General features: G+C 49.2%; 1 protein-coding gene across 17 annotated transcripts in view; it reads right to left on the minus strand.

Annotated features, from left to right (window-relative positions):
• PTPRF (protein tyrosine phosphatase receptor type F) overlaps window positions 1-26,253 on the minus strand; it is a 365,710-nt gene that overhangs the window by 69,556 nt on the left and 269,901 nt on the right. For 11 of the 17 annotated variants that reach the window (XM_032192688.1, XM_032192687.1, XM_032192684.1 and 8 more), the window contains exons 7-8: window positions 13,556-13,666; window positions 4,419-4,430 (exon numbers count right to left, since the gene is read on the minus strand). In XM_032192688.1, coding sequence (XP_032048579.1) covers window positions 4,419-4,430; window positions 13,556-13,666 — 123 coding nt within the window. The remainder of the gene's footprint in view (window positions 1-4,418; window positions 4,431-13,555; window positions 13,667-26,253) is intronic. The other 6 variants (XM_032192691.1, XM_032192685.1, XM_032192690.1 and 3 more) reach the window with 1 other exon arrangement.

Genomic DNA, 26,253 nt, shown 5'->3' on the forward strand with positions numbered 1-26,253 from the left:
CCTTACCAGGCAGGGGAAGGATACTGGCTTTTCTTTTCTTTTTTTAATGTCTATATCCAAAGTCTTGCTGGTTGTTTCTTTTAATCAATTATTAAATCTGAAATCAATAGCTACATGAGCGATCGCCAGTGAGGCGTTACCTGACTGACGGGGCAGCGCTCCCCAACCGAGACAGAACTCAAAGTGTACTCAAGCGCTACGCGGTCATGAGAATACGGAGTTAACCTGATGGACATGGCAATGGTTTAACATGATGGTGTACTTCCAACCAAAGCAACCCAGCACCGTTCATTAAACGTCAGCTTTCATTTTCCGATGCATATGGCGTCGAATTATTTCAGCTGTTCAACTTCCGTCCCCATCCAAGGACCAAAACCACCCACCCACATTGCATTAAAATAAATAAATAAATAAAAAAAAGAGCAAAACCTGGAGGACAAAGCCATAGGTGTGCAGGGAGTGCTCATGCACATGCACCAGGCAAACAGGCCGGCAGGCACTGGAGGCCACAGGAGTCAGGGAGCAAGCGGTGCTGGGGCCGAGCAGCGAGCGGGACGGCACACAGTGACTCGGTGTGAGCCGAGGTCGGAGGACGGAGGCCATGCAGGAGGGTCGGAGCCCAGCATGCACCCAAACCTGTGAGACCAGAGGCAGCACACCCCACACTGGCTCTCAGGACCCTCCTGGGGACACGCCGAGCCCCGTCGGTGCCCTGTCCCCCTTGATGTGTCCTGCAGAAGTGGCGCCTGCCCAGGGAGCTGGCACTGAGCCGGGGCCAGCTCTCACCTTGGGAGGTGGGAGAGGGTCAGGGCAAGGCTTTTGTTGAGCAATCTGGCCTGGACGAGCCCTGGCAGGAGCACGTGCAGAGGAAAGGACGGGCTCCACCAGCCTCCTGTCCTCACGGGGGGATGAGTGGCAGCTTCTCGTCCCAGCCAGCACGGAGGGAGAAGGGGAGCTGCTGTCAGTTAGCATTAGCGAGAGCTGGCAGAGATCTCACAGCAGCTTGCAGAGCACCATCAACACATTCCTCGGGCTCAAGCCAGCGCTTTAAGTCTCTTGCTTTTCTAGAATAGGAGCCTGGTAATAATTTAAATCAGTGTAACCCCTCAAACAGCAGCATTCTTCAGAAGATCTGCCCAATTTACAAGTCAAATCTATGGGCTAGCACAGCCCACGATGCTACATTAACTGCTTCAGAAAATTTTGTTGTTCTTCATTTATTGCAGCAATGAAATTTCCCTTTTTATTATAATTTTCTTGACAAGAATTCACAATTTTTTTTCAATCTTCTTTTTGGATAAAGATCTGAGGACGTGGTTGGGAGGTTTTGCAAGAACAGCACAGGGAAAATTACTGTGAATATTAAAATCATTCCGATGGACAATAGCAGAATTCAGAGGTTTAGTTAAACCAGCAGAGTGTCAAAAATGAGATTCATCGCCGTCCACCCCAAGACCAGGCAGCGTTAAGGGCTCTGTGCTGTGCACTGCTCAGAGACTGGGCCCTGGGAAGCGAAGTGCAACCCTGGGGTGTGAGCAGCACCGCGCAGCCCGAGCCTGTGCCCCGATCCCACAGGACAGGGAGGAAGGGTGGTGGGGAGATGGGGGCACCACCAGGGGGAAGGAGGGGAGCAGGCAACAGGACAGCCCCGCAGGTTGAGATTGAATCACGTTAATAATTCAGCATGCATTAACATGCACATTCCTTGCCTGGAGAGCAAAGAGCGAGAATCGATTGCCCGGCTCCTTCCACCAGGAGCGGCTGCGTCCTCAGGTCTCAGGTTCCCTCTGAGGGTGACGTTACCCCCTGGAGAACCGGGAACCCCTCCCTGCTGCTCTCTGCAAGGGGTGGCGGCTCTGAGCTCTGGGCATAAAAGCGTTCAAGGCTCACAGGCCCGTGCTGTCAGCCCCTCTTTTGCATGCTGAGGCCCTGCTGGCGACACGATGGCACCAGTGGGACGTGCCCGTGCTCCCGAGACGCTGCCGTGCTGCTGGGGCAGGGGAAACCCGGCTGCTTCTCCCTGCTGGCTCTCAGCTGCAGCACAGCTGGGCAAACGGCAGTGCTACCACCCCTCCCTCCAGCTGGCAGCGATGCGGGACCTCTTCTTTCCTCACCCTAGGCACACTTCTGCCTTGCCCCAAACCCGCTGCCCTCCTCAGCACCGCCGCCTCCGAGCTGGAAGGGGCTCGTTCAGGAGCTCTCCTCGAACACGCTCATCAGTCTGCACGGTTTACTCATCTGTAGACACCTTTCATCTCTCCCTAGCGCTATCATTTCAAGGGAGGACTTCAAATGGAAAGTCAGTTGCTGGTGTCTCACAATCTATTGACAGAATCAACAGCAGGAGAGGAAAAATTGGAACCAGAAAAAATGCATTTACAGTCTAATCTTGTGCTCAAACAATGCTGTACTATTTATGCTTCCAATGCATCCTTGAGTGCTGACATTTTATAGACAATTTCCAAAACAGGGCCTTGCCATTTTTGGATTATATTTCAGCTATAACTTTTAGGTCTAATTATTTGCGCTGACAACCACATATAAAAGAGGATATATCATTACAGTGGTGCAGCACTGGAGACACATCAGCATTCAGCATACTGACATACTAATAGCAAAGTAAGGGAGAGCGAGATTGTGGAGCTCTGCAATTTGCATTCACTCTCTGAAATTTCTCTGATGAAAATAACACAACATTAAGGAGGAGAATAAGAGAAAAGATCCACTGTATCAAGATAAAATAACTCGTTAATAAATAACCTTGTAGCAGTCACAGAGCAATAATTAAATGCATGGGTGAGCAGTACACAGTTTTAAGTAAAGCTGGAAAAACGTAAGATGTAATTATCAGTGCCAAACAAATTATAAGCACGGCAAATCCCATTGGAATATTTAGAAACTAATTTCTGGCTTCACATTAAATATTTGTATACGTGGGTATTTTTGGTGGGGTGGGGAGGAGGGGTCGGCAGAAAGAATGAGAAATTATCCGCTCCCGCTGGCTTATATCCATTCTCGGCTGCCTCCCCTCAGCTAAGCCATGCGGCTAAAACGTTTAAGTGCCCTGTCAAAGGTTTGCTCTCCAGAGGTGCCCGAGCCATCACAGCGGTGCTCCAAATTCACTGAAATCTGGGAAGCTTTGGGCCTCGGCTTTAATTTCGTCTCTTTTCTTCCCTGTTCTCATTTTCCATCATTGTCTTGGGCTCAGGTAATTTTATCCTCTATGAAATCTATTTTTAGAGGGTAAACAACCAGGGCCCCGTGTCTCAGTACAATCTAAATGAGAGCACGTTCCGGGGAGAGAAACGGGAGCGAAGTCACTGTACTGGAACAACTGCTATGACAACTTGTTAAAACTTGTTCCAGCGATGATTGTAAGATCAACTCACGCAGCTGCCTGATGGCACGTGCAGAGGAGCCAGGGTCTCTTCCCTGTGCCACCCGGGAGCAGCCCCGGGCCCCAGGGGCACTGCGAGCATCCCTCTGCCCCGCGCAGTGCTGCTTGGTGGGGGAGTCAGCTCTGGAAACCAGCTCAGGCCTTCTGCCAAAAACAGCAGCCTCCAGCAAGCTCTGGAGCTAGATTTAATTTGAAAGTGCCACTTGCCTTTCGCTACTGTCCTTTAGTCACCTCTGGTTTGCTCTCTCTGAGCAGGGCAAAGGGTGACCTGGGGTTTGTGGAGCTCCTGCGCATGCCACCATGGGCATCCCTGCGCCATCCGAGGAAAACCTGAGGCCTCCACCAGTGCTCCCTGCTCTCCTGCCAGAGAAATCAAGGCCCAACCCCAAGGAAGAGAGGGGAGGCAACCCTGCCTGTGCCCTTCTCATGCAAAGGGCCCTTGTCCAGCACACAGAAGTGGCTGCCACCAGCATGGGGCCAGCTGAGGAACAGGAAAGGTGCCATCAGCATGGCCAGCTGCCCCAAGCCTTGGTCACTGTAGAGAAAGTATTAAAACTACAGGAGGTACCTGCTGTCCCTAGCAGCTCACCAGGGGGCTGGAGATCTCTGATCCCTGCTTCCCAAGACCACTCCTGAGCTCTGGCCAGCAAGCAGCAGCAGCAGTTCAGAGGTATTGGACTGGCACCTAGCACAGGCTGGAGGAGGACCCCACGTAGAGCAGCATGCACTCCTTCCCACCCCACCGTTGGATAAAACCATCTTGGCTGGTATTTGCATGCAAAATGCATTCTGTACATTTCATACCTCAAGCGACACAGACATGCAAGCAAAGTATCAATGCCATCAGCAGAGTCACAGCAAACAGTAAGCAGATTTCATCAGGCACACTTTGGCCGTGCCTGGAAGGGAGCCAGAGTCTGCAGGGCCCCCTCCCCTTTGGGGGATGGCTCTCCTCTCCCTACTGGAAAAGTCCCATCTGACGTGGCGTACTGTAGATGGATAAGAAGTGAAAAGGACCAACCTTCTCGCTGATCTGAGAGATGAAAGTTTGTTTTGTTTGATGGCAGAGTGCGATGAAGATGAGGAGGGAATAAAAAAAGACAAGGAAAAACACAGAGAGTAAAAACAGGCCAAGCTTCATCTGTCCGCACACCACTGAAACGACAAGACAAGACTACAGAGGTCAGCCAGGACTCCCCACCGTGCACACGCAGCGCTCCGTGCCGGGGCCGGGAGCACGCCACTCTCGCACCGCTCTGGCCCGGGGCAGGGCCGGCCCCAGGGGACCCGGGCGTACTCACATGAGGGAGCTTTGGGGCGGCCCCGCGCCGGGCCAGGTGCTGGGAGCACAGACACCTGCACAACACACACAGCAAGGCACTGCAGCCAGCACACGGACGGACACACTCCCACGCACCCACTCCAGCTATAAAGGTGATGGCAAAGGCACTTGAAACCCATTGGCCACACACTGGGAAGCATATACATGTAGGTCCGAATTTTAGCGAGTATGAAAGAAATGCTCCAAGTGGCGGATGGAAAGTCTTCGAGCATGAAGAGCGGCTCCCCCTCTCCAAAGAAAGAGCTAAAGGTGGCAGAGAGGCATTAGGCAAGTGACAGACATGCGCGGTCTCAGCTGGGCTCAGTTTCGGGAGAGCCTTATTGGTACCCTGTGCTGCGAGCGAGAGGTGGACAAGAAATCAGGACAAAAACACCCAGAGGGAATTGAGCAGGTCCCCATTTTTGTTCCTGCGGGAGAGACAGTAGAAGGTTAGTTGCATTTTCCTTACAGACAAAGGAGATCTTATTTCTCTGGCGGGAGTGACCTCACTCCAGCTACAGATCTGTGGCGGATCAGCTGTAATCGAAGCCTCGCCGAGAGAATACCGAAGTGGATCTGATAGTCAAAGGCTGCTTATGAGTCACATTTCTGAGGGGAGAGGGAGAAGGTGGGGGGAGGAATTTGCTTTCCATCAGTAACACTGCGAATTAGAGAACAGCGTGTGGCATTGCACAGTGCGGCGTACAGTCAGCCATTGCCAGTGATTAGGAGGACAGGATTTTAACCAACACTGACATTGTACAGAGCCGGCAGCAAACTGCCAATAACAGCTACAACTACGGCCTGTGAAGTGTAACGGAGCTTGGAAGAGAACAGCAAAACAGTTGTTTTCATTTCTTCACCTGGCGCCAGGGGACCAGCACCAGCCAACTTGGAGTTTAACTGGTGTGCGAGCGAGGGCCAACACCACTGAGGTCCCCACTTGGGTGTCCTTGAAACACACAGCCATGGATCAACACACAGTCCTAGAGTAGGGCCTGGGTTTCCTCTGGGATAGAGGAATCACCTTCTGGTCCACAAAACATCAACGTAAGGCAACTTTTCATCCTGTGACCCTGTGGAGGGAGGGAACCTCTGCATTGCTGCTCCCAAGGCACCCCCGTATCCCTTAAGCTCCTGGAGCATATCGCATCTGCACGGCCTCAGCAGACAGCAAGGGGCTTTGGACTGCTGCTCAGCCCTTCCCAGCAGGGAGGATTTGCTCCCTGCCCCTGCTCAGGAAGAGCCATGCTCCTGGCAAGCAGAAGCAACCCCAAGCGGCTGCATTTCTGGGGAGCATTTGAACACAGACCCCAGCTCCCGCAAACCGGGGCTGCGCGACTGAAGGGCAAGAGCCCGGCCAAGGGCGTGAGCCCAAGGAACGATGCCCCAACAGCTACGGGAGCACCCGGCCCTGCTGCAGAAGCCGAGAAGGGTCGGTGTCCCCCAGGCATGCCAAGGGTGCTGCTACGGCTGCGGGACGGGCGGTGGCACTGCTGGGAGCCTGCTGGGGACTGCCCTGCGCCAGGAGGCGGCGGTGGCTGTCCCGGCGTGTTGACACTTCAGATTAGAGCTGGGAAGGTGAGGAGGCACCTGTGAAACAGGCTAATTCAAACAGATTACGTTCTGGTCTGTCAAACAGGAACAAGTTTGGGGCCTACTATTCGTCACTAATTGCTGGATTATCTCTTAATCTTTAATTATATTAGCAGTTTATGGGGAATAAAAGCCAGCAGCAGGGCATTTTGGAACAGCTTTAACGAGAGAGGGAACACCTGGGCAGAAAGTTCTCGGTCTTTTCCCTTGACTTAATGCTTAAACAGCTGCTGCTTTATCTCAGATAAACCTGATAAATGGTAAATTGAAAGTTTCATCTCCTTACAGATCCCATTCACATTCCCCCTTATCTCCAGTTCTCTATCCATGTCACTCCTAGGCTGAGAGGCACGCTTTACCATTATTTTTTTTTCATAACAAAGGACCCTGAGCAATGACAGCGAGTGACACCTGTCCCCCCACAAGCACGGGGGGCTTTAAGGCTGGTGCTGCCCCTGTGCCCCCTCACAGAACACCACACATCACCCTGTCCCCATGAACCCAGGCTGCTTGTCCCGTAACTCCAACACACCAACCTACATGCAAGACAACACAAAGTCACAGCCGAAATGCCAGCAGAGGACAGCCAAGCCCAGAAGGCAAAACCAGGCCTCCCTTTTGAGAGCCAGGTTGAAACAGCAAGGAGCGAGGCCGTATCAGAGACGTGTCTGCCAGGCCGGAGTGTCGGATGGCTCCAGCTCTGCAGACAGAAATTCCCATGCTGATTGAGTTTGGCTTTTACCCTCGTCTTCTGCAGCAGCAGCAGTGTTCTACCCACAGCAGCTTGTTGCAGGAAGGATGAGCTTGGGCTTACGGGAGGTGCTGCTTTTGTGTATTGCTGGGTTTTGGCTCCCTGAGCCAAGGCAGGGGGCTGTGGCTGGGATGCGAATGCACAAGTCAGAGTTTGGATCACGAGGCCAAACAAAGGAACGGATTTCTAAAGCTTTTCAGGGTGGGAAGCTGATACTTTCCTGAAAGCAACAAGAAAGTTCATTATCCCAATTGGCTCTGCAATTCTGCCGGGAACTGGCAGCATCTGCCCTGTGCTGAAAACCCGTGGGTGTTACGCACGGCACTAATCTAAAGGCAGACCCAGACATTTTGGAATCCAAAAGACACGGAGGTTAACAAAAACCCAGAGGGGGACGAACCTGTTCCTGCTTATCTCCAAAAGCACATCTTGCGTCTCAAGGACTCCACATAAATCAAATTTTATTTTTTTGCAGCTTTCAGAGGTACAGGGGAACAAAAGGACAGATTGTCTTTTTTACGCCAGATTACATGAGAATAAGACAACCTCCCATTATAGGCGCTGAACAATGTGCTCATGCCACACTGATGAGTATATTCCATCCCCGAGACGGACGGGATGCTCGGGCTGCCCAGCCATCGCTTCCCATTCAGAGTGCACACACACGCACGCATGAATTCAATTAAGAGCAGAAAATCTCAGAGCTCCAGAGATGGATTTCCTAACCCTTTGTGCAAGGGGATGTGGAAGGGGAGGGAATGGACACTTAGTCGGCACAGATACGCAGGCCTAATTGTTCCGCAGATGTCTGTGCAGGTCGTGTGGGGAGGAGGAGGAAATGGGTTTCCAAGTCCGCTTCTTTGTTGCTCTGCCGTGCACTGAGCCAGCAGCCAACCTCGTTCTGTTTTCCATAAAGGTCATTTTACAAATAATCAGGCTTGAGCCTTGCATTGTACTTTTAACTGCCAAAGGACTTTGCAGGGAATAAAACTGTTAAGCTTATTTAGTTGAATTCTATAAAGCACACTGAAATCTTCAGATGAAAAGTGCTAGGAGAAGGGCAGAGAACTATTATTTATTAAACACTGATCATTATAATTATCATGGCATAGCAAAGCGCTCATAGAAAACACCGACGGTGCACACGTTTCTCCCCTGGAATAAAAACATGACAAAAATATCCACTGGAATAGGTGGGGAAAAGGAGAAGTGGCAGAAACCTCTGCCTGGCTCTCCTGCTCTGAAGCCAGCCAGCTCCAGCCCAAGGGGCACAGAGTCCCAGCAGCAAACGTCTGCTGGTGCTGAGCTGCTCTGGCTGCACACCTGGCTGCATTCCCCACGCGGCTGCTTACAGCTATATAATGTGCATCTGACCGAACTACAGCTGCTCTGGCGTGGGTTATAGCAATAGTTTCAGCATGGAGCAGCGCCCTGGGGCAAAAGAACTGGAGTTAAAAATACTGAAATCCCATAAAAAGGAATGCACTTGCTTCATCAAGGGGTCACTGCTCTGTGTTGCATCGCTCTGTTGTAGCACTAGCTTGAGGTCAGGACTGCACTGAGTGTGTATAGGGAGATCACAGCCCCGCAGACCCACAGCCCTTCCCAGACACACACCAGCAGCTGAGGGGTAGTTGCTCTGAGACCTCTATCACGGGCTGATTTCGCTTCTTCTGATGGTGCAGGGCAGACATCTGAAGCAGCAGTCTGGGTCATCTGCTCTGATTCAAGTGCCTGTTCGTGCTCCCTGTCATCCAGGCATCTCCCTCTCCAGCCTCCGCAGTTGCTGCTCGCCGTTGCTGGCTGCCAGCCCCCAGGCACCAGCAGTGCCCCTCTCTGGACAAGAACTGTCACCCCTCAGCCCTGACGAGAGGCAGGTTTGCCGGAGCACACTGCCAGAAGTGAGCAGGGTTGTTAAGAAACACGCTCCCCGTTACCCATTTGCTTCTCAGGCATCTCCAGCTCTGGTCACTGAGTGTGTGACCACCACTCTCAGCTTCTGTTCTTCTGGCAACACCCTCAAGCTTTGACTGCTGTTGCTATTTTAGCTGTTTTAATATTACATAAGCACAAAATGTCCTTTTTAAAGGCTTCAAGTCTTGTTGCTCCAGGCCGGTGTCAGTCATTCGGAATTATTATTTGCACAAGGTCCTGACTGCAGCAAGCGTTGTACAGCTGCGAGTGGCCATCTCGGCGAGCTCCCTCCCCGTCCGAGCCGAGGCTGACACCGAGACCCCTGGTGTAAAACCCTGCGGAGGCCAGAGAATCGCTGCTGGAGACAGAGCTGCAGTCCTCATTTCATCTTGGGTGACAGCACCTTAGTGAGACTTGGCAAATGAAACTCCAGACTCCAAGCAAGTTTCCTTGCTGCCACATGAAATGCTAGCTTGGCCTTTCAAAGGGCAGACTGAGAAAGCAGATTTTTGCAGTAAAACCATTTCTATTTACTGCAGTCTGATTTACTTGTCTGTGATTTAGACACAGAGGAGACACTTCAGTTTTAAATGGTCTTTCTTTAAAGCAGCTGTGCACACACAGTCCAAGCAGCCTTTTGGGCAAGGGAATTCACTGCACTTGTCCCATGGGGCCATGCCTTGCAGGCTTGAAAAGCAGCACCTAAGAAGTGAAAACTGGGCAGCATTTAACAGAAGTATGCAGTTAGTACTCCAAAAACGACTATTCCAGTAACACCGGTACTGCTGACTGCCATAAGCAGCGCTGGGGAACACAGCCAGTGAACTCCACCGTGTTTTTATAAGGATATGCTTGCACAGTCCTCCAGCTCATCTCCTTTATTGAAAAAATAATGCCACGGGTCGAGAAAGAGAAGGGCAGGCAAAACCTTTCATACAGGGAAAGAGTCAAATAACAGTGCCTTTACTGAGGGCAGTACCACACAGGTCACTGTCTTCACAGGTATGTCACAGGACCAGACTACGAGCTGAAAATGTTCATCTTTGTGCAGATGTCCCTGAAGCTGTAGGCAAATGAAGAGTGAAATGTATTCATAAAAACCCAATGGCCTAGGTGAATCAGTGGCATTATACTTTACTCCCAGTGAGCACGACGAAATGAAACTACCTTTTTTTTTCATGCTAGGTCCAATCTCTTTTCTACTCTTAAATCAATTTCTTGTATGTCTTGAATCAACTTCTTGGATTTTTGCTGCTAAATTAGACAGTAAGCTCTCTGGATTAGAGGAATCATATCTTCCATACGTTTCTATTCCCCTCCCTTCTCCCTGCAGCACCATCAGGTCCCAAATCTAATCACTGTTACAAGGACGGTACCTTGGTACATGCGACCACGGACCATGGCTGGATGAGTGCTCCTTTGTAGGGGGAACAACAACACCGCAGCAGCACTGGCAAGCGTGCTTGTGCTGGCAGGGCGGGATGGGAACACGGCACTGTGCCCTCCTGGAATCCGCTGTGCCCCAAATAGCCACCACGTCCCGGCAGGCTCTCTGCTCTTGGTTTTGCTGTGTCCTTGCTCCTCCAGTGGTACGGGTGTTTCCTGCAGCCCTGTGTGCACGGAGGGCTGAGGAGGGCAGCAGGAGGCAGCCCGCTCCCTGGCCCCATCGCGGCTCTGCAGCAGCAGGCAGATAGACCTGTCAGTTCAGGAGCAGAAGGCTTACGAGGGTTGCTTTCCAGCACACTTAGTAAGATGAAAATAATAGCTTCAAGGAAAATGCATCCATTTTCCTTTACAAATCCCTGGTGTGGAAATGTTTTAACTTTTAATGAAGTCCATCTGTGCAGAAGTGCTGGCTCTGAAGGATTCGCAGAGACAAGGCACTGGCGTATCCTGCTCCTTCCTCCTCCTGCTCTTTCATTGATATAGGGAGCCCTGAGCAGTGCCTGCATGCTCCTTCTCAGCCACTGCTATCTTCCTTTGTTAGTGAGAAAAGTATGATAAAGATGCTAATGAGCCTGTACCTTCTAACACAGCACACCCACAAAGGATTACCTGGGAGGCTGGGAAAGGGGAGGACATGATCAAAAACACAAGCCCCCAGAGTCAAGAAGACAAACAAACATTTGAACTGTTAAAAAAAAACAATAGGCTGTGAATGAGAGCAGGTACAAGCGCTCCTGAGAATTGCACGGGGTGGAAATTAGTACTGCTGCTCACAGAGCTACCGAGCAGCAGCGCTCAGCCACGCTTCCCCCAAAGCGGCAAACTTCCTGGGTATTCCCCACACTGAGGTCAATCATTACGAAACCATTATGCAGCAGTGGTGGTGCAGCCGACACACTTAATTTCAACTGTAATTTAGCATTAATTAACGTCTTCTGTAGCAAAGATGCAGGCACTTACTAAAGACCCAACTGGAAGTTACTGATCCTTCTAATGACAACACCACGGAACAATCCCCAGAAAAAAAGACACCGGGGATTCTTTATTCTGCATCCTAGATATGAGAAATTAAGATATTTCCATTTTTTCTCTTACTCGTTTAAGAAGTAAAATACTATTCTTGTTTTGACTAACTTTTTCAAGTCATTAGCTAATACAGCAGTAATATTTTCTTCATACAACATTAGCTATCAGAAACTGTAAGCATAAGTTATAAGCATAAATACCATCTTGGACCTAGCATCCACAGCGAATTTCATACGATGGTAATTTATGGGGTATCCTGTCTTAAATATACAGCAGAGCTTTATCAGGATCACACAGGCTAGAGACTGACATTGTAAAGATTATGTGCAATAAAAAAGCTTGTTCCAAAAATTTATGTGTAAGAAAATGATGGTTAGCAGCAAGGCATATGTCTAAGAACATGCTTTCTTCAGTGAACGTCAGGATCCTCTCGCATGTGCAAACCATCCGAGGCTCATGCCTAGCCCAAAGAGGACAGATGAACCTTGCTGAGCAGGAAGTCAAGTGTAAAATTCAGTACATTCCTCAGACTTACAGGATTCACTCACTAAATAAAGAGCATTCATTAGAAAGAAACCAGAACATTGTAAGAGGAGGTTTTTCTACCTCTTGAAGTTGCTGTGCCTATTTTCAGCCACACCTCTCTAGAAAACAGAGCATTAAGAGTCTGAGCATGTCACAGGAAGCAAGTCATCCCCAAATGCTGCAGCAAAATGGCTCGGTTTCCACACAAACCTATGCAACAACAGCCAACTTGGTAGCTAGGATCCTTTCCCTCTGAGTGCAAAGGGACAATCTGGGATGAGTTTTAGTACAGCTTGCCTGAAAAATGAACTTGGAAGAATACATGGAGTTTAAAATCATCCGTAATTACATTGTGAGAGTGAAATGAGTGATTCCACTGCACAGATACAGCTTCATCTTCTGAATATGCTTAATTGGATACTTCAGTCTTCCAAAGACACTCATAATCCAAATTAGTCTGCAAAATAAAAAAGCAGTCCCCCAGAACAAGCAAAGACGACGATGCCAGAAGCCACCTCTAGAAGCAAACACACAGCATGTCAAGAATTAATCATGATCATGTCCTCTTTCCATACTAACTAATGCATACACAGCTTTAAGGTTCTATTTTCTTTCTTCAAAACAGAGGAAGGAAGAAATGAAGATGAGATTTTATTATTAGACAGTTGATTTACTGTGTGGAAATAAAATCAGGTTCTAACTTCCTAACAAACAACGATTGCACTAGCACAAGAATTTTCTTTCTCTTCTTGGGAAAACCCATAGCTACATTTCCCAGGGGTTCCTTACCAGTGGCTCTGGTTATGCAGAGTTTCATGTGAAGCAGCATATTTTTTTCTTGCTGAAATTAATAAAAAGGGTACAGTGGGTTTAGCCCTTGCTTTTCTCCAGACTAACTCAAATACCTTTAATGTAGAAAAAGAAAACTGCCAAGAGACCGTCTTGATGTAAAATCTAATTTTTTTGGTATGTTGAAAATAGTTTTAAATTGGCAACATAGCATAACCATTAGAAAATCACTTTAAATGAATTGCAGCTAATTTCCAGCATGTTCCCAGTGTGAGCCATTAATACCCAGGGGCTCAATCATTGATGCATATAAGATGGATTAGGACAACTCCAAAAAGCTGTTCAGTTTTTAAAGATAGGCATTCCAAAGCAGAGGCCTAAATACCAGCTCACCTACAGCTGGCTCATCAGAGCAAGACCAGTTTTATACAACTCCACCAAAGGTTAGTTTATACTAAGAGGATTAAGCACCCCTCAATCCCAATTAAAATAACTGTGACACAAAGCTAAAGAGTTCAAGGGAGAAAGGAGTTCCAATTCCGCTCACATTTCAGCATTTTACAGAACACCGTGTAAACAGCAAAAACAGATTTCCAGCAAACATGAGTCAAACCCAACGTGGATCAATGATATCCTTGAACTTCATTTGCCAATTTTGGAGCAAACGGCCACATCACACAATCCACAAAGTGTGAGCAGGGCACTAAGAGGGAACACACTCCTTTGCAGAAAGCCATGGAGCTCTTTGGGCGGGAGGAGGGTGACCCCCTGGGGTGGAAGCTGCTCTTACCTCGCACATACAGGTTAGCAGGGGCAGAGTAGCGGGTTCCTGCGCTGTTGGTAGCAACACATTCATATTTGCCTTGGTCCGACTCCTCGCTGTTCTCTATTTGCAGAGCTCCTGCGCACAAACAAGATGACACAGACAATTCAGATTATGGCAAATCTGGTAATTGAACAGACAGCCTCAGAAAAGGAAGGCCATGCCCCACGCTTTTAAAGCATCTTCCTGGATAAATATATTGTGATGCTGTTCCCTGGACCCACAGGGTACCTGCATGCAGCCACAAGGTACCCGGTCTGCTGTTAGAAGCTTGTGAAATTGATTATTGTTATTTTTTTAATGCACAGGGAACCAGTTACTGATGCATTTCCAACCGCCACAACCACTTATATTCATTGCTTCAATAAAGGCAAAAACCATACACATACACACGTATTAATTACAGCTCGGTATAGGACTCCTGTCTAATAAAAGGACCTTTAATAAGCTTTTAATCAAAACAGCTAAACACAAAGGCCGCTAACTGTAGCTGTTTGTTTCTTATCTGATGCACACAAAGCCTAGCAAATGCTCAACAAATTGCGACCTTCCTGCAGAAACTGGCAGAGCCCCATCTCTCCCACCTCGCCACCCCTCCTCCCAGCAGACATCCCCCTTTGAGAAAAAAACAGTTTGCCTTTCTCAGCTCTCACCATGTCAGGGATCTCCTTGTCTTTTCAGAGTGGATTACACTTGATATAAAATAATTAGACACTCAGTCTGAGACACCAAATAAACACAGCGTTGCAATACACCCATCTGGCAGCACGGTGCTCGCGGGAAAGCCACCCTCCCTGCGTCCCAGCAGCGCTGCTCCTCCAGCCTTGGGGCAGGAACATTTGCTTGGTCCAGACCACAGGACATGACCTGATCCCATCCCTGAAACGCCAGATGCACCAGGGGCACATGAAACAATTGCAGTAAGTGCCAAAGCGCACAGAATGGCGATTTACATGGGGAACCTGTGCCGTGCTCCAAGCGAGCACCGGTTTAAGGGGCTTGTCTCTCATGTGCTCAGCCTGGTCCACCAGTGCCCAGCACCACCTCTGCATCTTGCCTAGCGCAGATGACTGCAAATTTGCTCACAGCTGCACTCCCCTAACGGGGCCCCGTATGTAGAAGGAAAGATGGAGGTGAAGAGAGAGGCAGGATGCCCGTGACAGCACGCTGGCACGGCAGGAGCAGCCGGCCGCCGGCCAGACACCGAAGCGGCTGCTGCTCAGCCTGCTTCCCCCAGGCAGCGTGGCAGCAATTTTTAAAGTGCCTCCAAGTGCCCAGACTGTGCTGGTTAGGATTGCCTGTAAGAAGGGGACTCTGCTCACAAACCATATACCGAACTAAAAGAGAACATTAACCCCTTTGCTTGTAAGGATTTGAACTCATTTCTGCCTGCCACGGTTCAAAACGACCACTGAGAGCGGCACTGAGAATAGCTGGTGAAATTGCCTTCCCCCTTCTTGCTGGTTCAAGCTGCAGAGGTCAAACTGAGTTTTTCATATCATCAGAACAGAAGAAAAACTAATGTGAATCAACCACTGCCACCTACATTATTTAGAAGGATAAATTGAGACTGTCGCGTAAGTCTATATGTCATGGGGAAAAATGAACTTCCCCGGGTTCTGCCATATAATGAGAAGATGTACAGAGCCCTCCCTATTGTTGCATTAGTGCCGGGAACGAGGCTTCAGCTAGACAGAGAGAGCTTGTTTGCAGAAATCCTTCCACCTCCTAACAAAGGAAGCTGCCAGCTTTCCCCAGCCCTGGAGCTCTCTGGACACCCACAGCCCAAAGCCTACAGAGCACTGCTGCTTAATTCAGGGAGAACATCGAATTTCTACACGCTGCCTGGGAAAAACATCTTCAAGCAGGCAGCGGCATGACAGGCAGTGGAGCTGGAGGAAGCTTCCCAGCGCTGACAAGATACAGAGAATCAGAGAATCTAGAAATGGAAAAGCCTATTAGGTTATCTTGTGCGTCCCTGGGGGCCGGGGCGGCATTGCTCCCTGTTGTAAATGTACTTGTGCTCTGTCCAATCCCATTTTCAATGTGCCGACTGATAGGTCTTTCACCACTTCCTCGAGGAATTTATGCCACAGCCCGGTTATGCTCTCTGGCAGGATGGTTTTCCCAGAGCTCGCCACGTATTATCCCCTCCCTAATTCCTGTTCATTACTCTGTGGGTACACGAGTGCTGCAGAGTTCATTTTCCGTGCCTGCATCAGACTGGCAAGAGTTGCTTGCTGCAAGACACTCAAACTTTAAAAATAAAAGGTGGATGTCATCACCCTGACAAAAGCCTCCCTCAGCTTTAGCCTGCAGCCCATGTCAGCTGGCTGGGCTGCGAGCAGGGCCAGCCCCGGGTGACAGGCAGCAGCGGCCGCCTGGAAAAGAGCGAGACCCTGGGTGAGCGTGCTGTGGATACACCTCCTGGTACGCTCCTCCCAGCCATTTAATAGCCACCCCTGGTATTTATATCCTTTACACATATGCAATCTTGCGATCACCATACCTCTTAAATGCCAGTTAGTCATATTATTCTTTATCTCTAGGGACCTCAGCATCAGCGCTGGAGGGAGAAGAGCAAAACATAAGAGGAGGAAGAAAATGAAGGCAGAGAGGAGCGACGTTATCGCTGCCGATCGGTCATGCAGCCAGAGCGGACTGCTCTCTGCAATCATACTACAGACATGTAATGTGTGTCAGCAACTCTACAAATGCTCAGGGACAAGGGGCAGGGGACTCTGGTTTTGTTTGGGCTGGCACAACTGTTCAAACTGTGGCATGGCAGGAGCAGGAGAGAACCCAGAAAGCAGCAAGGAAGTTAAAAGCAAACCCCTCAACTGAACCAGCAAGAAAACAGTCAATACAATAAATTACCATTAGACAAACACAAAAAGCCCATCGTGTATCTAACAGCTGGCACAAAGGGGAAGCATCACAGCACGCTGATGGCAGTCAGTGGGACTAACGGGGTTGTTTTCTTGAAGGACAGCCTACATCCAAGTGATGGATAGAGGGACGTACGGCGTGTCTCGGGGTACCGAGATTTATGGAGACAGGTAAGAAGCTCAGGCATTGCAGGCATTAACTGGAGACGTTAAATGCATCTGAGCCTTGGGAATAACTCCGCAAGTGTAAAATGCTCCAGGCCCTGGTTTGGTCACCCTGGAGAAAGGCAGTAACTTCACCTCCTGGAGAATTCAAGCCTAGGCTGGACAGGACAAGAGGACCCACAGATAAAAAAGGAACCAAGTCCTGAGCAACTCCTAGCTCTGAAATTCATGGAAGCTGCATCCAAAGACCCTCAACAGCACAGGGAAATCTGCTTTGACAACTGCAAAGGATTGGGAACGTGGAGACCTGATTTCTATTCCTAGCCCTGCCAACATCTCATCTTATAATCTTCTGTGCCTCTGCAAACCAGGGCTAGGCAGGCTGATTTACTTTTATTCATTACTTGGGATTTATGTTGTGCAAGTTGCTGAGTAAGGCCTTGTTCACAAAGGGTGTCACAGCAGACTTCTCATCCGGACTCCGCGAGTGCTCCTGTGCCAGGGCCCTTCTCATTTACCCAGCCGAATCCTGACGTGCGATCAGACAGCACAGCTTCGGCAGGCGCATGAGGAGCAGCTACCACGAGGACATGCACAGGAGTACAGGGAGGAGCAGCAGGCAGCTTGTTCGGGAACTTGCGGGGCTCTGCAGCCGTACGTGCACATCAGAGCAAACCTCTCCCAGTGGAGCAGCATCCGACCTCCGCTACCTCCGAGGCCCCCGAACCATGGCAGGGCTCCGGCAGCAGAGGGGCAGCCGCTCCCCACCGTGCTGCCATGTCGCGTCCATCTCGCTTGCGGCTCAGTTCTGTTCCCGATAACACATCTCAGCTTATCAGATCGCTGCCAGCTCCTGAGAAAAACCCCTGGCTGCTCTCCAGTGCCAGGGAGAATGGTGACAAGGCAGAGCTTTTGGGGGCTGAGGGCTGGAGGAGGCTCTGCTGACTGACAGGCATCCCTTGTAGGTCCTTCACTCAGTGCTGCTATCTTTCCACCAGTCCCTTCCCTCCTCTCTGACTTTTTTTTTTCTTTCTTTTTTGCTCTTTAGACTTGGGCACAGACAGCATCCCCGTTAGCGGCTCTCCAAGATACTATCTATTCAAATACACTTGTGCTCAGGCAGAACCATTAGTTGCAGTGACAGCGTTTAAAAGAAGCATTTAAGAAGTGCCCTGCGCAGAGTGGGGGGAAGGCAGATCCTGATAAGGGCCACTTCTCGGCAGCACCGGGGACTGCTGCACCACGGAGGGCTTGTCGCTCCCTCCTCTAGGTGACAAAGCGAACGGGAAGGCTCTGAGCTGCCATCCAAATTGATCTCTCCAAAATGCTGCTCCACAGCTCCTCGGGAGAAGAGGACACACACACGGTGCTTGTGGGGCACTGCTGCCCTGGGCCCGTTGCAGCAGGAGCAGCTCCGTTTCTCTGGCAGGGTACTCGCAGCTGGAGGCCCCCAGCTCACAGAGGCAGTGACCTTTTGCCCTGGTTATAAAATTAGACATGTGAAGAAATGCTCCCACAAGTGCCCGGGAGTCAGAGGAAGCAGGCTGCAGCCGCAGTGCTCATTTAAGGGGAGCACTCGTGATGCAGGCACTAACGAACCGAGCTACGTGACCAGGACCCTTCCTCCGGGCAGCTGGGAACAGGTACATTTCGTTCATCCTATGTGCTACAGCACGTGGCTACCCCAAACCCCTCCTGTCTCTCTCCTCCAGCTTCCTCCACAGAAACTCTGCCTGGCTTCCCACGAAACAGCATTTTTAGCCACCCTTTCAGCCCCTGGTCAGGGTCCAGATCCCTCCTCTGCTAAAAATTCCCTCCCAGAGAAGAGGAATCCTCCTAACACCATCCAGGGAGCTGGGGAGCAGGGCCAGAGCCAAGGACAGACCAGAAGAGATCTGCAAGTGTGAACACAGTGGAAAAAGGAACAGTGTGAGAGCCCTGACACCAAGGGGTTTGGGAGCTGTGAAAAGCTACAAGACACCAAAACCACGCAAGAGTCGCTGGCAATGAAACCGAGCATTTCCCATATTCACTGTTTTCGCAATTTGTAGCAGAGGCACCTCCCAGCTGTTAGCGAGGACTGCACCTCGCCTCCACTAGCCAGCAGCAGTGCCAATTATGCAAACAAGGTAACTACAAATATATTTTCATTGTTAGTGTTCATTATGCTGATTGCGCCGGGGAGGCCGGTGATTGGCATGCGAGGGGCACGCTGTGGCTGGCAGGGCTGGTGAGAAATTGCTCTCCTGTGCACCGGGGGCAGCCGCTGGTGGCACTCGACCACTGCCACCGCGCGGGACTGGGGCAGGGAGGGAGGAGAGGAGATCCAACGTGCTCGGCAGCACGAGGGCTCCTGTTAGACAGCGGAGCTTCAGGAGGCTCTGATCTCTCACCAGCAGGTAGAGGAGATCTCAGGGGACTCTGTGTCAGAGGGAAAGCTACAGCACTGTCAAACGCACAGAATCACCTCTGTGCGCGCTTCTAAAGGGACACGAGTCAATCTGGATCCAGAAAACAAGAAACATGGCATTACAAACACTTCCAGGCACTACACCCCACCCAACTACCCCCCTGACACTGTCTGCTCCTTCAAACATCTCTTCTTGTTTTAAATTGTTTCCCTTCTTTTTGTGTCTGAAAAAGCTCAGGAAACAGGAAAAATTCTATCACATACCAAGTGCAATCAAATGTACAAACATATGCTCAAAAAGACAGCAAAATTCTTTTAGCTCCCTCTAATCTCTCCGGATAGCTTTCCGCTCCAGCTCGCAGGGTAGCAGAGATATACTGGAGCTATATTTAAACCAGTTCACCGGGGACTGGGAAAGGTTTAGCTGCAGCTCCGCAGAAGTTGGTGCGGGTGTTTACCTGGCTTCTCCGACAGACAGCTCCTGACACCCAAGTGAGCTGATCTAAAGTTAATTCAGACAGACCTCTGTAATGCTGACGTCTATGGGGAAGAAATACTCTTATGTATAGGAACCTCAGGTTATTTCCTGCGGTGACAGAGAAGTAACAAATAAATCTGACTGCAGAGGGATAATGCCTGAGATGATGATATTTCTTTACCTCCTCATGTGCATCCGATCTAATGCCTGTTCAATCCAGCACCCACCTGAAACACAACTGTGCTTTGCTGTCTCTCAGCGCCTGGGGCAGGAAAATGCAGCCAGGTTTCACACAAGGTTGAATGAGTTCAATTCCAGAGAAATGCTAGAAACGAGCACCTTATTTTCTACTTTGAAAATCAGAATCGGGCATAACTTGCTTAAACATGGAGTGGCTGATACCATCTGTGGGTCCCCTTAAGCAGCCAGCTATTGCCTAATGTGATGGGTGTCTGCCAGCTCCGTGTCTTTCTGATGAACAAATAGGGATTTTGAGATTTAATTACTACCCGGGGCAGTCCCCGAGGGGCGAAGAGTTAAGCTACAAACCGAGATTTATGAATTATAGATGGGAGCTCCTCCCGTTTCACTGCAGCCAGAGTTGTCTTGGACAGAAAGGACCAAATAAGAGGGGCCAAGATCAAACGAGATATTTGGAAAAATCTCCTCCTGTGTGGTGGGGCACACGGGGAAGTTCTCAGGTCATCCCCTTGCTAGTCCCACGCTGGGTCCAGCACAAGGCCCTTGGGGAATGCTTGAGCCACCCGAGGACTCTGCACACACGGCCCCTAGCGACACAGTCACAGCAGCAATTAAATCAAACTAAATCCACCCTCCTCCCCCCAACATTATTACCAAACGGGTTTGTTAAGAGTCATTAGTTCACCCTTCCTTTCAGACCAAATTAATGGATTCCAAAGCATCCAACTTACCTTAATGAGGAACAAGAGTGCAGCTGGGTATAGAACATGGCAGAACAGTCACTTCTACATGGACACAACCTCACCATCACAAAAGCACTTTCATCTAATCTGTCGTTATCTTTAGAAATTCAATGACCTCCGTTTTAAATAAAAGGCATTAGGCTGACAGAAATCCTCTGGGAGAAGCCAGAGAGCAGCACGTGGCTTCTGTTTGCTCTCACAGAAATGTCATCTTTGACATTCAAACAGGACACATATATTTTAAATAATGTCAAGAACATTCTTAAAATACCTCATCAGGACTCAAACGGAGGTGGGAAGGGAGGGGTGGGGGGTGCGGGGAGCTTATGCTGGATGAGATGGATGGTTCCGTTTCACAGAGATGTGCCCGGTTCCCAAGCAGGACGGATGGAGCATCCAGGCGGTTCTGGTGCTGAGTCACTAATGTCATCAGCCAGGGCGAGGGCGCGGGGAGGCCCCGGGACGGCTGCGCCGCGCGCCAGGCTGCGAGCTCGGGGCGCTCGGCTAGTTAGCATTCGGGCTGTCGTTTCGTTTTAGGATTTGCAATAGGAACAGGAGATGAAGAAATAGTTTAAGGAGCTTGTAACATCACAGCTGTCAATCTCGAGCGTTCCAAAGGGAGGAATGACAGATATATAAGCCCATTCATAGCGAAATAAGGTTTGCAGTCTTTCTCCCTGACCCAGATTTGCTACAGAGGCAACTTAATGCAAATACACATCAAACAGCAATTCACATTTGCTCTAAAATCACTTAACGGCAGCTGAAAACATTAACCCCCAGCAACAGAACCAGTTCCAGAGAGTCAGATTATTAACTTCCAGCAGTGATTTGGGGAAAAGGGAGAGGAAAGGGGAAAGGGGGAAAACTGAACGAATGAGGTTGTGTCGGTTTGTAGGTGGCAGTCATTCTGTCGAGACACCCAGGGGTCAGTCAACAGGGGTAACCAAAATCACAAGAGAACTCGGGAGGGCCTTAGCATGTAGTGCTGATTAACATGCCAAACTCAAGCTAAAGGGACAGCTTTGAGCGTTTAGGCTAGAAAAGACAACACTCCGATTGGAAAGTCATCGCTGGTGCATACAGGCTGCGAAAACTAGCCAGGGACTGCGCACACTGGGCTGTCGGACCATAGGTGGGTTTAATTAATGAAGGCTTAAAGCAACCAGATGTGTTTCTGATTCGTCTGCTTAAACAAATCTTTGTGCTACAAAACAACACCGGCACGTCTGGCTCAGAAAGGGGGGGTCTGGGGGCAGCAGTTCTCCACTCTGCTGCCACACTGGAGGGTTAGTGCTCTTGAAAGGCAAACATGAGTAAGGCAAACAAAGGCGCTCTTTATCCCAGAGCCAGATTTGCTCAAACTTTCAAGAATTTATCTCCTTCTGATTAGAGCTTCACGCCTGTCAACAGCAGCAGAGAGGAATTTGACTGTTCTCTTGTGAAAATGTTACCTACTTACGCCAAAGCAATCCATCTAGCCTCCCCCCGCCAGACACAAAACCCCGGAGGCCAAAACTGCGCAGGAAGCTCAGAGACTTGCAGGAGCTGCAGGAGACATCAACCCTCTCGTGGCAGAGGCCGGGGACCACCGTCCCAGCTGCAAACTTTCCGTTGAATAACCCCCTTCCAACAGTGCAAAATCGCAATGGATGAGTCTACGAGAAGTCACGCTAAAAACCAACCAAAATAAACACACTAGTGGGAGAGTGCAGATGAGCGAGAGCACTGGCAGAGTTAGGGCTGAGAGTAAAAGCTGGAGATGAGAAACACCGGAGGAGAAGGGACAAGGCAGACAGGAGATGGAGTGACGTGACAACTGGAGGCACATTTCAGCATTCTTACCTCTGATCGGTGTACCACCTGGTGAGGTAATTTGAATGCAAATAAGATTAGAGAGAAGCATTAGTACAAAGAGGAAAGGAAGAAAATTATAACTAAAAAGCAGAAAGATTTTTTTTTTAAAGCTAGAATTTGTATTAGCGCGACAGGAATAAACAAAAAGAAACTGATGTGCAGTAAAAGTCAGAGTGACACTCTCAGGAGGTTAGTAAAGCTCATCGCTTCCAGGAGTGCAGCACCCAGCCTGGCATCTCACCATCGCAGCCACCATCCTCAGGACCGGGGGCCGAACTAAGCCGCCAGGGTGGCGTTGCCGGCTGGCCTCACCGCTTGCATTCACCCACGCCACTGGTCAAGCAGCTGAGATGGAGGACACGCCGGGAGATGGTGCAGTGCCCCTTCATTCCTTCCAGAAGACGGAAGGGGTGCGTGCCCCGGGGGCTGAGTGACCGTGAGTGTGCTGGGCAGGAGGGGTGGAAAGCACATGGTTGCGGGCGCTAGGTGCGGTTTGGCTGGGAGGTTAGAATGACCAGTGGGACAAAATCCGCTCACTTAAAGAAATTGAACTAAGGGGAGAGCGTAGCAAATCGGTTTTGAGCCATTCTCCACATTCACGTAAACCCTGCACCAGGTTCCCTCCGGAAAAGAAATTGGTTTCATGCAGAATTAACTTTACATAGAGAAATATTTCAAAACGAAGTCGTTTCTGGTAACGTAACAATGGCACTCTAGCCAGACCTCTGTCATTCCTGCCTAATTTGGATGTGAGCTGGAGGAAGGAATCCCTACCCTCTTTATAAGGCACTGGCGATAATTTGACATGCTATAATGAAGAGTATCTTATAAGGAGGGCTTCTCTGGGAGTGAGGTTCAGTTAACCTGTTGCAACGACCCGTAAAGGTTTGTTTTACGAGGTCAATGCGTTTAGCAAGTGGAGGATCCACTGGGCAGCGTCTTGAGTTCAGAGCACAACCAATTATCAGTGCATGATTCGAGGGGAGATGCTCCTGCCAGGCAAATTGGCAGGGAACCCTTCTAATCCCCACTACTTTTGTCCCCTTGGTCTTATTTTGCACACATGGAGGCTGTTAGTATAAGGGAGAGATTCATGCAGATCGAATCTGTAGGCAGTTCATGGTATGTGTTGGTTTTATGCAGATTTGTAGGATCTGAATACCAAGCACTTACCAAAGAAAACTGAGGAGTTTAAACAGACAGAAAAACAGGGTTAAACAGGACACAGTGTGTCAAATCATGTTCAGTGTATTGATTAATAAATACCAGCACGCATACAAGAGTGTCGTGTATCTCAGATTTACAGCTCATTCCATTATCCACAACAATGATCACCCAATGGGAAAGAAAGACAGAAAAGAATTTCTGTAAATACAAAGAAGGCATATTTTAAGCATGTTTAACTCGCCTCTTAAAAAGTAATTACAATATTTATACTTATTCCCTTTCTTTCCTAACTACCCTTCCTTTAGGCAGAGTCCTTTTTCTAAGCAGGAGCAGCAATTCAAACCACTCATTTTAGCATTTTCCTCTGCCAAGATGACATTACCCCATTTTAACTTTATGTCTGGATATATTTTTTGACACATTCTATCCACAGATGACTGAAGCATCAGGAAAGATCCTGCAGTCACTGAGTTGTGGGTAATCTTTCCCTTGCGATAACAAATCTGCTGCTTATTTATCTATCTTGGTAACAACCGCTGCCCTTGACAGAACAGTTATACCCACAGATAACTTGCATGGAACAGCACAGCCATGGAAAACGGGGTTATTTCTCTTTGCCTGTTTGGAAAGTTTGCCAAGGGATATTTTTGTTCTGTTTGGTCTAGGGCCTCCCCCGGCCCCCCTTCCACAATTCTCAGCGTTAAGAAAAGCATCGCCACAGTGTGTCACTTCCCACGGGAACGGTGCGTTGACTTTGAGCACAAGCCCGAGGGGCAGCAAACAGGACTTCCTTCTCTCTTGTCTGGCTTAAATGGGGTTTGTTGTTCTGTCCTAGAACTGAAAAGATTCACAGCAAATCTTTAAATCTACTCCCTGTAGAGGCTAAACCCTTCCTCTAACACGCAATTGTCTACACAGAGCTCCAGGAGCAATTGCACACTTGAAGCAGATTCCCTCAAACGTAAGTGCGACCAGCCCATTTTTTCCTGCATTAAGTCCCAATCCTTCTGGCCTCCAAATGTAAGCCAACCCTTGTGGGAGCAGCAGAGAGGCACTTTGTATCTAGCACGCTGCTTGTTCTGGGTCTCTCTCACCTTTGCAAAGTTAAGACGCTCAGAGGACAACATCAGGCAGAGTGCCCAAGGCTTTCCTATCGGTCCCCAAATTTCCTCGTCCAGAAGGAATGAAAGTTCCTGTTTTCCCTTTGCATCGTAAGATAATGCATCTCTGACTACTGTCCTTTGAGGGTGTCTCTCAAGGGGCCTGAATCCCAGCACATAGGCCACCGAGTGCCCAGTCCATCAAGTGATGGGGGTGCCATCACTTGAACCGTTACTGAGGCCAGCTCATGCCCTGAGATCACCAGGCTCACAAAGGCCTGATCACCAGGCTTACACAAAGGGCTCTCCAAGATCAAATTTTAAACTCAATTCCTTGTGTGTGGTTTGAAAGGTTTGAAAACCTTATACGTAAGGAGATTTTATTTCCCTTCTATGCTAAGTGGCACTGATTAACACCCCATATGTTCACTTCTGCAGGAATGAATGCCAACCCTGACATCCCATGTTTAACTGGAAGCCCACAGCCAGGCACTGAAAGCAAGGCAAAACATAGCATGATGTTGGAAAAAACCCTGGGATTTATTTGCACCAGTATTTCCCAGCGTGGAGGAGAGGCTTAGTTGGAGAAGGGACTTCACTCTGCTGACACAAACTCATCCCAGACCTATCAACAAAACCCCCCAAACAAAACAAAAACAAAGAAAGCCACTCCAAAGCAATGTCAAAGAGAGAAACCAAGGCTCTTGCTGGCCACAGCCAGGCATTACAGTAATGCAAGCCTGAATCCTAGAGCCTGGCTGTTTGCCACCAGTTGCAACCATGAATGTGCTTCACACAGCAAGACCCAGATGTACAGTATAGTTCCTCTAGGACATAAAATTTCAATTGTCAATTGGTTGGCTGTGATACTGCTTCAACTTCTCTCTAGTCAGCCCCTCCTGTGAGAGAGCATCCATCCTTTGGTGGGTTTCCTGAGTGGGTTTTTTACTTTTGAATAATACTCCCCAGCCTTTTGGCTGCTGTTACACTTTGTTTCAAGTCCATGCCTGTCTGATGTCTGGACTTGAAGCTGTAGCTTGCCAGGAGCTGAATGTCTTCTGCTGGGTCCTGAGTCCTATGACCAGTGAAGCAGAAGAGGGCAGCCATCGGCCACGCTGCCATCCCACAGCCACTGCCTCTTTCTGCAAGTTTGTTCTGTGTATGTTGGGTATTTTTTCTGTTTCCATATAAGTAGTGCTCCCATCTCTAGGACCAAGACTAAAATGAAAATGCTTCCTAGTAACAGAGCATAAATGCAGTGAGATGATACGGTGAGAAGCTTCCCACTGCTTCTTTGTTAGAGGCACCTACACTTTTCCAGAGAGCGACTGAAGTCACCTGCAGAGCCCTCTCTGATACTTCACTTGCAGCTAATTGCCTGAAAGCCACACGAGGGTCTAGGGCACAGTTCTGTAGCTCTGTTAATTGACGGTGATTAAAAAAGAATGGTACTTGTCGTAGCACCAAGTTCTTTAATAGCCACAAGATGACAACGCTCTCTGAATTTCTGGAATTTCCTGATGTGGCAAAGACATCTGTATGCTACCATTCAGGGTATTTATTTATTCTAATTTGACATTTTGTTCAGAAGCTTTCTGAAGAGCAAGGTGGAAGAGCAATTCTTTAAATATGAAACTCGCTGGAAGCACTCAAGAG

The sequence above is a fragment of the Aythya fuligula genome, chromosome 8 (assembly GCF_009819795.1).
Source record: "Aythya fuligula isolate bAytFul2 chromosome 8, bAytFul2.pri, whole genome shotgun sequence".
Taxonomy (NCBI): domain Eukaryota; kingdom Metazoa; phylum Chordata; class Aves; order Anseriformes; family Anatidae; genus Aythya; species Aythya fuligula.